The 13,725-nt window shown below is 38.6% G+C and overlaps 1 protein-coding gene across 1 annotated transcript; it reads right to left on the reverse strand.

The window, feature by feature from the left end:
* Positions 1-3,372: 3,372 nt before the first annotated feature.
* On the reverse strand, positions 3,373-11,817 carry LOC121728336. Its single transcript, XM_042116494.1, has 7 exons — positions 11,581-11,817; positions 10,265-10,415; positions 8,118-8,174; positions 7,763-7,850; positions 6,986-7,108; positions 3,725-3,880; positions 3,373-3,522 (listed from the first exon to the last, which is right to left on the reverse strand). The coding sequence occupies exons 1-7, from the start codon at positions 11,807-11,809 to the stop codon at positions 3,373-3,375; spliced, it is 954 nt and encodes a 317-aa protein (XP_041972428.1). The 5' UTR covers positions 11,810-11,817.
* Positions 11,818-13,725: the final 1,908 nt, after the last annotated feature.

A 13,725-nucleotide genomic window follows, 5' to 3' on the forward strand; every position in this document is an offset into this window, starting at 1 on the left:
ATAATATGGGCAATTCCATATGTGACTGACTCTACATTTGATACGACTTGCGTTTTATTTTGTCATATATTATGGTTACTATCATGTTGTTAATATCAATTTCAAGATGGCTTTGTAGCAGATTAAACAATTTAAATTATGCAGAAAAATGGTGTACACTGTTGTTTTCAAATAGCATTTATTTAGTCAAACATTTGACAACAATTTCCGAGAGTGTTTGTAAACACCAAAAATCTTCCTCTCTGTGTGCTAAATAACTCTACTTTGCATTTTTATCGAAAGTGCATGAAACAAACTATTATAAAATGGTTACCTATAACCTGTAAGTTATTTAAAAAAATATTTTTTTAGCAAAATAAATTGTGACCGACACTACAGCCCCAAACGTGACACTACACTCACTTTGTGCAGATAAAAGTCGGTAGTTTTACATGACACCTTAAAATTTATGTATCTCAGCACGTACAATATGAACTCTAAAATTATATAAAAGCAAATCAATAATTAGTTAATTCATTAAAATGCTTTTTTTGAACTTAAACATCACAAAAACGAAATCACTAATAATTTGTCAAAAAATAACTCAACACGGAATCTTCTAAAAAACCATTACCATAATAACCCAAGAGCCAGCGATAGGCAGACTTTTGTAATTTTTTTAAGCTTAAAAATGCTTATATGAGCCCTATAGAGGTAAGAACGACCAGACACTATGGAGTTTTGGTCGCTATTACTTTAGAAGGTTTCCAGTTCTGCAGGTCTACCTTACATTCAATAAAGTTCATAATCATAATCATAATCATAATCATATTTATTTGCTCAAAAACATGGTTACATGGGTTGTTACATTGTTGTTGTTTATTGATACAGTGCAGCATGTTTTGCTATGACAATAGCGTGCAAAATTGAAAAAGTTTTGATTTCATCACTGTTTAGGGCCTCTACACATAAGGTCATAATTAATATATTTTTTAGTCCTACTACTCGATTCTATCTCACACATAAAACATTACATAACATATTACAGTTCATTATTCTTAGTTTACAATAATAATTAATTTAACACATTTTTTATAAATATATAAGTATTTAAAAGATGTCAATATGATCTTGATAATTAAAATATTATTAAGTCAATTTATTATAAAACTCTTTAACACTATAGAAATTCTGGTTAGCTATCCATTCATATAATTTAATTTTAAACATTCTTGTGCTGAGCGACTTGATATATTTCGGTATTCTATTGTATAACTGGACACACATATTAATACAGCTATTGTTAAATTTGCTTAATCTAGGGTTGTCGCTCACTACTAGTCGGTGGGGGTCCCGTCTACTGCGATCACTTATCTCCCCTGCCGTAGTAAATAATTCTTTATGTTTCCAAACAAACATGCATGTCTCAAAGAAGTAAAGAGCCGGTAGTGGCAACAAGCCCAATTCCTTAAATGCCGGCCTACATGATTTATCGGGTTTAAGTCCACAGATTGAGAGAGAAGTTTAAAGATCAATAATTTTATCTTATTTTCTTGCGATATCTGTAAGAATCTCATATTCTACTGCCAAATTTTTGTGACAATTGCTTCCCATTTCCAGACATTGCTAAATTTTGGATTATATTTGACTTTGAGGTGGTCTGGCAGGTTGTTAAAATAATAATTTAGCTTTCTGATTCTCTCTCTCTCTGCTTTCTATAGCTATTTTCGCCATCTATCACCAAAACTAACAAACAAAACGCTACTTTTGGGCGTGATCAACTCTATATTGTGACTGACACTACAAAATTATTTTTTAGAGTTTAGGTGTTATAAAAAAAATGACAAATTTTTAATGCCAGTATCATTTGAGTAACGGCGTCACGTAGGAAAGTTTCTAATTTTATTGATGTAAAAGTAATTTTACTGTAATTAAAGACAAAAGTAATGTTTTTTATGTGACCGACACTACAACTCGACACTGTGATCTTACAAGCCTATTATATCTTTTTAAAAATTAATTTTCCCGAATTTCAAAAGCTATATCGGTATTTAATTGTGTGAACAATCAGTGTGTAACAAAATATGACAAGAATTTAAAATAGATAACGTGAAAACTAAGTCAGAACTTCATCACACAAAACCACACTCAGCCGAGCTCACGACATCATCTCATAAATGGCAGCTTTGCTAGAAAAGTAATGCTTAGAAATTTTTGCTTCTATAAAATCTTAATAGTACCATAATGTTGTGACTATAATTAAGTATTTAATACCAAAATCAGGTATTTATTTTCTAAGTTTATGGTAGACTTTTACATGGAACTGCCCATATACATTTACTTTAAAGCATCTTATTTATTAGATTTAATCTCCCTATTTATGTATATAAAATGCGGCCCACCTAGTTCAACAGCATACTTGAGTCTTACAGATCCGAAAATAAATTTAATCATACATACTCGAAACAACAGATGAATTATTCACGAATAACTAGCGGAATTGAAGTATAATTCTAGACGTTATGAAAATAACCAACAAATGGAGTTGCTAGTTTCGATAATAATAAGCTTAGTGTTGCCGGTGTCGGCGCGGGGTATAATTTAAACTATAATAAGGTAAACACAAATTTTGAAAGTAATCTAACTGTTGTTATAGTTTGACTAGTCTTTGTGCTATACGTGGACTGCACTTGTGAAACAGATTAAAATTTCTCAATCCTTACTTATATTATAAATGCGATAGTGTGTCTGTCTATCTGTGTGTCTGTCTGTTACCTCTTCACGCCCGAACCGCTGAACCGATTTTGCTGAAATTTGGTATGCAGATACTTTGAGTCCCGTGAAAGGACATAGGATACTTTTTATCCCAGAAAAATGTACGTTTCCCACGCTATAAACTAATTTTGGTGCAACGGAGTTGCGGGCATCATCTAGTTTAAAATATTTGCAGCTAAGAAGAAGATAGTTGGTGCTTTAGATTTGCTACTAAAGTGGAAACTCCTAATAGATTAGTCAGCAAGAAGAACGTTTTTAATTTAAATAGTGAAATTAGTAGATTTGCTACTAATTTAAAGACCCTGATTAGTAGGCAGGTTTTAAATTAATTTCAGAAATCATTATAATTATAATTTAAAAAATCGAGAAATAAATGTGAGATAATGTTAAAATTGTATCAGCTTATTGTATCATATTATTCAAGCAAATATTATTATTAATTATTAACAAGTGAAGTTAGACTACTACTAGAAAAATCAATCCTATCCAGCACTATATAAATTCAAACTTGTCAAATCGTCCAATCATACTAGTTATTTCAATCCATTATTTTCCTCACGCCTTTAGCATCAATGCGAATCAAAGTTACAATAAAACGATGAAAAATCAGAAGCAATTTTATTCATCTATCAAACCTATTATCTGCACGAACCTCAAGAAAATATCAACGATGGAAGTATACAGGAGGTAGGCGCCGAACGCATGCTCATTCTCCGTCAGCTCAAGTGATTTACCACCGAGCACCATCTGAAGCTCCATTATGAGTATCTGGAACGACATAAGTGTTTATAGATTTTTTGGTGAAAAAATCACAAAAATGAAGTACCATGTTTGTGGCGGGCCAACTATACTCTGACCACTTGAAGCGCGACTCTCGTAGCATACTCGTAGCATACCAGCATCGCTATCGCCACCACCACCGCCACCGTCATACCATCGCCACCGCTATCACGTACATGTACACACTCACCGTGACATTAAGCAGCGCGCCGACAAACAGCAGCACCAGCTCGACCGGCTTGTACCGGACGCCGTACACCAGCATCGCTATCGCCACCAAAAAAGCCACCGTCATGAACACCATCGCCGCCGCTATCACGTAGATGTAGAACTTTGTAAAGTCAAACTGAAAGAAGGCGGTCATTATGGCCGTAAACATCACGTACAATAACGTGATGTTTACGACCTCATACAGATACTCTAGTTATCGCGACAGCTAAGTTCACTTTCTTGAGATCACGTAGATATAACTTCGAGAAGTGGAACTGAAACAACATGGTCATTATGATCGTAAATATCTTAGATAATATCTATATCATAAATATCTTAGATAATATATAATATCATTGTTCTCATATTGTTACTCTACTAAATGCGTTCGCGTTCTTACGATCACGTATACATATAATACGTGGGAGAGCCATTCTTCGGCACGAATGGGCCGGCTCGACCGGATAAATACCACGTTCTCACAGAAATCCGGCGTGAAACAGCGCTTGCGCTGTGTTTCGCCGAGTGAGTGAGTTTACCGGAGGCCCAATCCCCTACCCTATTCCCTTTCCTACCCTCCCCTACTCCCTTCCCTTCCCTACCCTCCCCTATTACCCTATTTCCTCTTAAAAGGCCGGCAACGCACATGCAGCTCTTCTGATGCTGCGAGTGTCCATGGGCGACGGAAGTTGCTTTCCATCAGGTGACCCGTTTGAGCGTTTGCCCCCTTATTTCATAAAAAAAAAACGTAGATGTAGAACTTCGTGAAGTCGAACTGAAGAACATAGTTATAATGATCGTTATTGTTTTTGTTTTAAATGGTATCGTCATTTTTTTCATCTACATTAAATATCATAACAAAATTTAAAGTCGTTATCGTATATTATCTATCATTATAATTATTATAGATCACAAAAATTAAGTAGATCCAATCCAACCAAACCAATCGTGTTGTGCCAAGCCCAGCTGATTACCTACCCAAATCTACCAAATAACGTAAATCCAGCATATTCTGCCTGTGTGCCATTCGCCAATTTCTGTGACGGCAATAATTTTGGTCACAATTTTTAACGTTCGTTTCACCGGTATTCTTTGTATAATATTGGAAATGCTGTAATAACTATAACTTACATTTCAGCAATAATATTATATGAAGCAATGAATAGAAATTGACGACCCTTCGTTTTGGTACTAATTTAATGTATATTTTACTAATATGTAATTATGTCCTTTCTACATAAGAAATTCTAAAGAAAGGTGCCCTTATACCAAAATAGTTTCTATGAAAGAACAATTACGCCGAGATGTAGCTTCACTCTGCATCCTCTATCGCTTGTATCACGGGGAGTGCGCTGAGGAATTGTTCGGAATCATACCACCTGCAACTTTTCGCCATCGTCCCACGCGAAAAACATACCATCCTCATCACCTTGATGAGTGGCAGTCTTCCACAGTGCGTTTTTCGCGTAACTTTCTGCCGCGCACTGTAAAACTCTGGAATGAACTGTCACCAGCAGTATTTCCGGACCGATACGACCTGCAAACCTTCAAGAAAAGAGCGTATTCCCTCTTAAAAGGCCGGCAACGCACCTGCAGCACCTCTTCTGATGTTGCGAGTGTCCATGGGCGACGGTAGTTGCTTACCATCAGGTGACCCGTTCGCTCGTTTGCCCCCTTATTTAATAAAAAAAAAAAAAAAAAAACATAACACTATCCATACAAATGTAATAAATGCGAGAACGTGTCTGTCTGTCTGTTACCTCTTCGTAACGCAACGCCTTCACTCGTACCGATTTTGGTGGGTATGGAGACATTTTGAGTCTCAGGACAGGACAATGTACGGTTCTGACGCGATATGCGAAGTTCTGCGCAACGGAATTGCGGGCGACATTTAGTTTACTATAAATAATAATCACTTGTATGAATTTGCATAAAAATTTCATGTCACTAACTACGAAGGGAATTTCATTAAACTCCATAGAAACCAGAAATGTCACTGCGACACGACTGCAGTTACTTCATGTCGTCCAATGCAGTTGGAGAGGGGAAGAGCTTTTTGTCTACGACGCACCATAGGTTCTATGACAGAATCTACGTCAATTTCTATACGCTATTACTACGCCGTAGACCAGCTACGAATCAGCGTAGCGCATCTATGAGTTACGACGTACCCGTAAACTTAGGGCCGGGACACATAAACACGACACGACGTGCGTCGTTTCACGATGCGACGTCGCGTCGTGGGAAACTACGACGAGCATCGTAAAAAACTACGTCGCAACATCGTAACGAGCCACGATACACGGCATGACGTCGCGTCGTAGAAACTCACGATGCGTCATCTTTAAATTTTGAATAACAACTGTGGCACTGACATAGAACGTGGTACGACACGACGTCGTATCGTGTTTATGTGTCCCGGCCCTTAGAGCCAGTCCACACGGCGCATTGCATTGCGTCGTGGCAACGCAACACAACGCGCTGTGTGTTGGTTTTTAGAATCAGTTCTGACTCATTCAAAACTCAACTTTATTTATTACACAAGAAGAAACACGAGAACCTTTGACTCTACCCTAAAACCTCCCAGAGTGTTTTGCTACACCATTGCTACGGCGTAGACCAGCTACGAACCAGCGTAGAGCATCTACGAAGTACCCAAAGTCTGTTGCAATATCGCATTGGAGGAGTCACTCGATACTACAAGCTTGTCAACATAATAATAATATGTATCTTCTTGTGTAGTACTTGTACAGTGCTCCCAAAGTGATAATGCGCATAGAAATTTTCGTAATTTTTCGGCAACGGTCGTATTTCCCGAGCGTCGGAAGACGTCGCTGCAAGCGCTATTTTAAACTTAACTTTAAGAAAAACAGCGCTTTGAGACGTAGAGGCGCCTGACGTTGCTTGGACGTTACCATGGTAACGCCGCGATGGCTTCCCGGAGCACTTTACGGACCGGCGACAGCGGACAGCCACCGGCTATATGATATTTACTTCTATTTCCTTTGAACAAGGTGCAAAATGCAAGTTTCATAGATTCTGATGTTTTCGTGATTACGACAATTAGCGAAGATTTCCATACGCATTATTAATTTGGGAGTACTGTATTGTATTGTATTGTACAATGTAGTAGGTACATAAAGTTAATTTTTGAATGTCTTATTCTACAGCAGACAAGCAGCACGCTAGCAATAAAGTATCTTCTTGTATAGTGAATAAAGTAAATTTTTGAATGTCCTACCCTAGAGCAGGCGAGGAGTATGCAGACGAGGACGACAGCGGTGGTGGCGATGAACGCGCACACGACGATGTGTGTGCGGTACCGCACAGTGATGGCCGCCGCTATGTTCGACATGGCTACCACCTGCAACAGAAGCACGTAGTAGTTGAAGTCATCTACTAGTCGCCGCCTAGTATAAACCGCATCAACTAGTTCTATAATAGTTCTGTTACGTACCCGGTGGTAGTAAATAGGTAACTTTTTGCTTAGTTTTAACCAGGAGGAACTTTTAGAACTTTCATTATACTATTCGAAATTAAATTGTATGTGAATAAACTATAACACTGCCTTACTTACTTCTGAACTTTAACTTTTAGATTCCCAAAATGTTTCAAATAATTGAAGCGGATTTATCAGTTTTTTTTTTATGAAATAAGGGGGCAAACGAGCAAACGGGTCACCTGATGGAAAGCAACTTCCGTCGCCCATGGACACTCGCAGCATCAGAAGAGCTGCAGGTGCGTTGCCGGCCTTCTAAGGGGTAATAGGTAGGGAAGGGAATAGGGGAGGGTACGGAAGGGAATAGGGAAGGGTACGGAAGGAAATAGGGGAGGGTAGGGAAAGGAAAAGGGTAGGGGATTGGGCCTCCGGTAAACTCACTTACTAGGCGAAACACAGCGGAAGCGCTGTTTCACGCCGGTTTTCTGTGAGGACGTGGTATTTCTCCGGTCGAGCCGGCCCATTCGTGCCAAAGCATGGCTCTCCCACGTCAAAAATATGGATAAAGAATACTCTTACAGCGACCAACAAGCAAATGTAGCTACAGCATCCAACTCTGGCCGACGGCACACAGACCAATAGGTAGTTCAAACACATCATCACCAATCTAAAACAATATAATACGAATTAGGAACACTTTAAGCTATTTTATATAACAACTAGGTGATCCTGTGTCTTTTCTCGGGACTTAAAACATTTGCATACCATATTTCGTCAAAATTGGTTCAGCAGTTTTAGCCTAAACAGTTAACACACTTTCGCATTTATAAGTACGAATTAGCAAGCTATAATATCCTGCTATTGGGCTAAGACTTTTTTTTGTTTATAAAGTGACAAAAGTAATAATTAGAGATAATAACAATATTCTACTTACAAACCCGCGATGAAGACATAAATCGGCACGCTCAAATAAAAATATTTCAATTCAGGACTGAAAAAAATAAAAATATAATTTGAGCTATTTCCGTTCAAACTTCAAATGCACTTATATTTTTGAGAGGGAAACCGGAATGGCTACTGGAATAGGCTCCGTAGCTGCTGGGCTGATTTTGTTGAAATTTTGTAGCCACAAAAATGGATACCGATAAAAAGATTTACTGGGAAGATGTGCGTTTACGTGATGATGGGAAAACATAATATTATTATGATAACGCTTTTGTGTGCAATTAGTTCGGGTAATTATTACTCTTGATTTTCCAGATGACAGCTATTATGCACCGAGTGTGAGTTTTCGTCACTTTTACCGTAAGAAAGTCAACAAGAATTTGTGCTACAATGAAATTCTAGTTAACGTAATTACAACGTGACCTAGGAAAACATATTATTATGAGTACCTGGATGACCGAGCTTTGCTCGGTATAGCAAACACTCATTGACTTCGTGTTACTTAATAACGCCATCTGCTGGTCGTTAAAACAATTAGTTGCTTACAAAATAGTATTATTATTCGCCAATAGATGTCAGGAAGAGTCATATTTTTCTGTTTATCGGTTATCGATAAAACACGCATAAAAAGATATTTTCTGAAAATGATTCCTAGCTTGATCGATTTATCGCCCCCGAAACCCCCTATATACTAAATTTCATGAAAATCGTTGGAGCCGATTCCGAGATTCCAATTATATATATATATATATATATATATATATATATATATATATATATATATATATATATATATATATATATATATATATATATATATATATATATATATATATATATATATATATATATATACAAGAATTGCTCGTTTAAAGATATAAGATAACCTTTAGTGTGCAATTAGTTCGGGTAATGATTACTTATTCTTGACTTTCGAGATAACAGCTATTATGCACTGAGTGTGAGTTTTTGTCACTCTTACCGTAAAAACGTCAAAAAGATTTTGTACTGCAATTAAATTTTAGTTAACGTACTTACAACGTGACCAGCTGCAATTGCTTATACTTATCCATCTATTGGGTACTCTGTCTCCTTGTCGCATCGTCGTTTTTGAATAGTAAAAAAAATAATAACCTAACGAAAAGAAATGAATATCCTTCTCTCTTTTTAATGTTCAAGTTTTACTTTTGCCGATGCACTCGGATTAGTATCAGATAAGTTGATTCTAGGCAGGTGGTGGACCTAAATTACTTATAATTTGGTCGCGTTAAGTCAAATCCATCAGACTAAGCACAGCAAATGCTAAATACTCATAACGGTTTTACTCGATATTTTCACTCCAATTCGAGCAAAAACCACCGTGTGGACCGCAAAACTCACAGTTCGAAGGCTCGCATCAAGCCGGCTCGATGTTTCCTTCGAACTTACTCGACGCGAGCCGTCGAGCTTTACTCAAGCGTGTGGACGTGACTTCGAGTGGCGCGAGTCGACCTTCTCAGTTCTCCTTAGTTGAATAGACATCTTTTGGCTCGAACGGTTCGGTGAACACTGAACGGCGAGCTTACTCGATAGAGTAACGTAGAGTAAAGCCTAATTAAAAGGGTTTTAATCGACGTGATTGCTCGATCGAGTAAAGCCGTATGTGAGTACTTAGCATAACACTGAATTGACATAAGCCGACCAAACGACGCAGGTCCGTCAGCTGCCTAGGAACAAATTTCCTCTATGGTACAACCCGTTGCTAACTTACATAAAACTAGGCCTTTACATCCGTTGTGGATGATTTATGCAGTATTTTTCAGAGCGAAGTAACCACTCCTCAAATACTGTTGTGCCTGGGACAAGATTTTTAAATGTCCGTATAGTTGCCCGAGCGCATACGGCATTCTCGCATCATAGTCGGCCTAGTCCAGAGAAAAGAACTAGTCAATACGTCTGGGACCAACTATGTGCGGGTTACCTCGAGATGTTTTCTTTCACCGAACGAGCGTCCGTATTATGTACTTGAGATCAGAAAATGTCTCATAAGGTACACGCCTCCACCCGGGGTCGAACCTGCATTCTCTACGAGTGCGAACCGAAGGTCTACCCATTAGGCCACGGACGCTATGTCTTACATAAAAAGTATGAACTTACATAAAGAACACCAATATGAGGTATCCGGCAGTGGCCGCCAGCATCACGAACAGAATGGTGAAAACCTTCTTCACGAAGTCGTTCCGATCCGGCTCGTACTTGAGCGGCTCCCCCAGGGGCGGCGAGTCCTCCCCACGGTAGTTCGTCGCCACTTAAAGTTGAACACTTGTTATAACTAAGAAGAATATGGGGCACAATGCTTATAATACTAGAGTGTCAATTGATTGCAAGTAATGGCAGATACTCAATAGATGATCGAAGCTGTGGCCCGCGAGTATTTAAGTATGGTCGTATGGCTCGAATATAATTTCAACATTTGAATGAATATGACATAAAGGTTTTGATGGAGAGCTGACGTGCTGGCAGGCCGTGGGCGGTGGGTGTGGGAGTAGTGGGGTGGGGAAAAAAATTAAAAAATGTAGGTTCAGCTGTATTGAAACTCCGTGAGCTATTTCCCTCAATAATCCTTTCTGATAATCTGCGTGCTGGCAGGCCGTGGGTGGTGGGTGTAGGAGTAGGTATAGTGGGGTGGGGAAAAAAAAATGTAGGTTCAACTGTATTAAAACTCCGTTAGCTACTTCCCTGAACAGCCCACACCCACTGCCCACGGCCTGCCAGCACGCAGATTATCAGAATGGGTTGTTCAGGGAAGTAGCTAACGGAGTTTTAATACAGCTGAACCTACATGAATGATTTGGTCGTCAGCTCGTAGTCGATTATATGACTGACATAAAGTCTGTTAAGACTTTATGTCAGTCTGAACTGTATTAAGTTCTGAACATTTAATGTATAATTTGGGGCGTTTAAGGCCCCAGCACACGGTGCCATTATGTAGCGATGCAATCGTACGTTTAACGCAACCGCGGGAGTGCATCGCTACTAACGCTTGTTACTCCTATTTTTTTTATGAAATAAGGGGGCAAACGAGCAAACGGGTCACCTGACGGAAAGCAACTACCGTCGCCCATGGACACTGGCAACATCAGAAGAGCTGCAGGTGCGTTGCCGGCCTTTATTGTATTTGTAATTACGCGCTACTGTATCGATGAAAACGTGCGATAGTATCGCTAATGCATCGCTACAAAAAGCCGTCGTATGCTAGGGCCATAGACGCCACGATTAAACTAATTGACGTAAAAAGACTACCAAAGTTACTAGCTTCCTTTAAAAAATAAAAATAAACACATACGTGACCTTTTATTTTTTTTTTAACGGGCTTTGGCCCACCACACATTCCCATCACTGTATCTCCTGTGTCGCCAGGATCGACAGCGGTATCCAACCACGAAAACCCTTTGATATGATCGCATACATACGTGACCTTGCTGCCTCCATCATCCAAACATTGTATGTTTTTTCATTCAATTTAGAAGTTTCATTGTAATTTTTCTTCCTATTATTCTTTTTCAACGCTTTCCCACTTTTCTTTTCAAGTCTAGTCTGAATGATTTCGTTGTAAATCTCGTCAATTCTACTTTTAGGTTCCTCCATGTTTGTTCCTGCATCATCGCTGGTATCTGAGGGTTTGGGTTCATCAGAAATCATTAGTTGAACGTGAAAAATACAAAACAATACAGTCTACCAAAATCTGTTATCGATTCTTGACGTTGACAAATTCAGGTGACACTTTAGCGATTTACAATGTAAAGAAGGTGTAAAATTCTATAATCTGTATGCGGGCTATCTAATGCATAGACTTATTTATATACTGCATTATAAGTTTTAAATGATCTAAGGCGAGTCTTTGTGTTGCATTTTGGTGTCCAAAACATTGACATAAAGGCGCCAAACCACCGCGGCGCACGCTGTGCACGGCCACGCGCACGCGTGGACGTGCACGGATTTATTTCTTTGACTACGTGGGTCAACGTTTCCACTGCCTATGTACACGCTTCCGTGTATCCCGTGCATACAGGTCAGTTAACAAATGCTGGCACGATCAACACATTTAAACATTGCGCTTGTGTAGTGCCTGCGAATAAGCGCGTGGCGTGACGTCGTACTACATACGCATCATAAAAAGTGTGTCCGTCTCTCTCGCGCGCGTTCTATCTTATGAGCGTGAAGAGGACAGTTATTGTTTTTCTTATACTACTGTTTATACTCGTAAATACAGCGTGATGTTACAAGTCGGTAACGTTTGATCGGCGCGCGGCCAGGGTTCCGAACCGTACGATAGTTATCGTACACATACGATAATTTTTATCATGATGCAAACATGATAAAAATTATATTTATTATATATATATATATATATTTTTAAACATACTATATAGTGAAATTGCATAAGTGTGAGCACTGTGAATGAGCCAGCTTTAGTTACCTGATCTATAGCATGCGTAGCGTGGCCAGCGTTGAGCTACGTGTGCACCATATTCGAGCAAACTACGTGAGTCAATTCATGCGTGTCCGTGGGTTGCAGTGGATACTGTCACATATATTTTCTTACAAAGCGAAGCTTGACGCACGTGCGTAGCCTCTTTGTGTGCCGCGGTGGAATGGAGCCCTAAGAATTAAGAAACTATAGGTCTTTGGTCCAAAATAAAAACTATCTTGCTCTGACAATGTCCCGTCTTTGGATCTCAATTTATAATTTATAGGGGAGCCCAAGAGGGAATTTTGCGACATACTCGAGCGTGTCAGATTAAACTTGTGTATAGGCTTCCGACATGAGTCTAGTTATCATGATATAGAAATCATTTGGAAATTATCTATACCATGATAACTAGACTCATGTCGGATTTCTCCCGTGGTGGGTTAAAAAAAGGTATTTTCGAATATTGAAAAGTCATCGCATCTGTCAGATTAAGATAGGAGATGTTTAGTATACCCCAAAGAAGCTTTTACATTAAGCACTGACGATTTAATAAATTAGGTGAGATTTTTAAATATAAAAATAAAGCTTCATATTTTTCTAACTAAGCTTCGCAAAATATATTTTATGTTGCACTAAACTAAATGATTTAGTCCTTGATGTCTTAAATTTGTTATAATTTGTCTTAATAAGCAATTTTTTGAATATGCTTTCTTTTCATAACTTTAAAATGGCTGCAGTTTCTAATATTATCGCTACAATAAAAACGCTTTTTTTAACAGTTTTACCTAATGTAAAAAGTCGACTAGGTCTCTACAACGCTCGAGTAACTACACGAATAGCACTCTGGGCTCCCCTACTATAAGTAAAGGTGGATTTCCAAACTCCGTCGCGTGGCAAGCGACGTCGACTGGCAAACATTCAAAAATGCCACTTTATGACTTAGGCTATGACATTTTTTTTAATTTTGAAACTCGAGAACGGCTGCCGGCTGGGCTCTTTGGCTAATTTTAGTCTTGAAATAGTCCAGTGAAGTCCAGTTCAGTTAAGCTTTACATTAAGAAGGAAGTGATAAGAAATTACGGGTCATCTAGTCAAACATTATAATTACTATCCAATGAAATTGTTCCATTCGCAGACAAAGATT

The sequence above is a fragment of the Aricia agestis genome, chromosome 6, assembly GCF_905147365.1.
Source record: "Aricia agestis chromosome 6, ilAriAges1.1, whole genome shotgun sequence".
In the NCBI taxonomy this organism is placed as follows: Eukaryota; Metazoa; Arthropoda; class Insecta; order Lepidoptera; family Lycaenidae; genus Aricia; species Aricia agestis.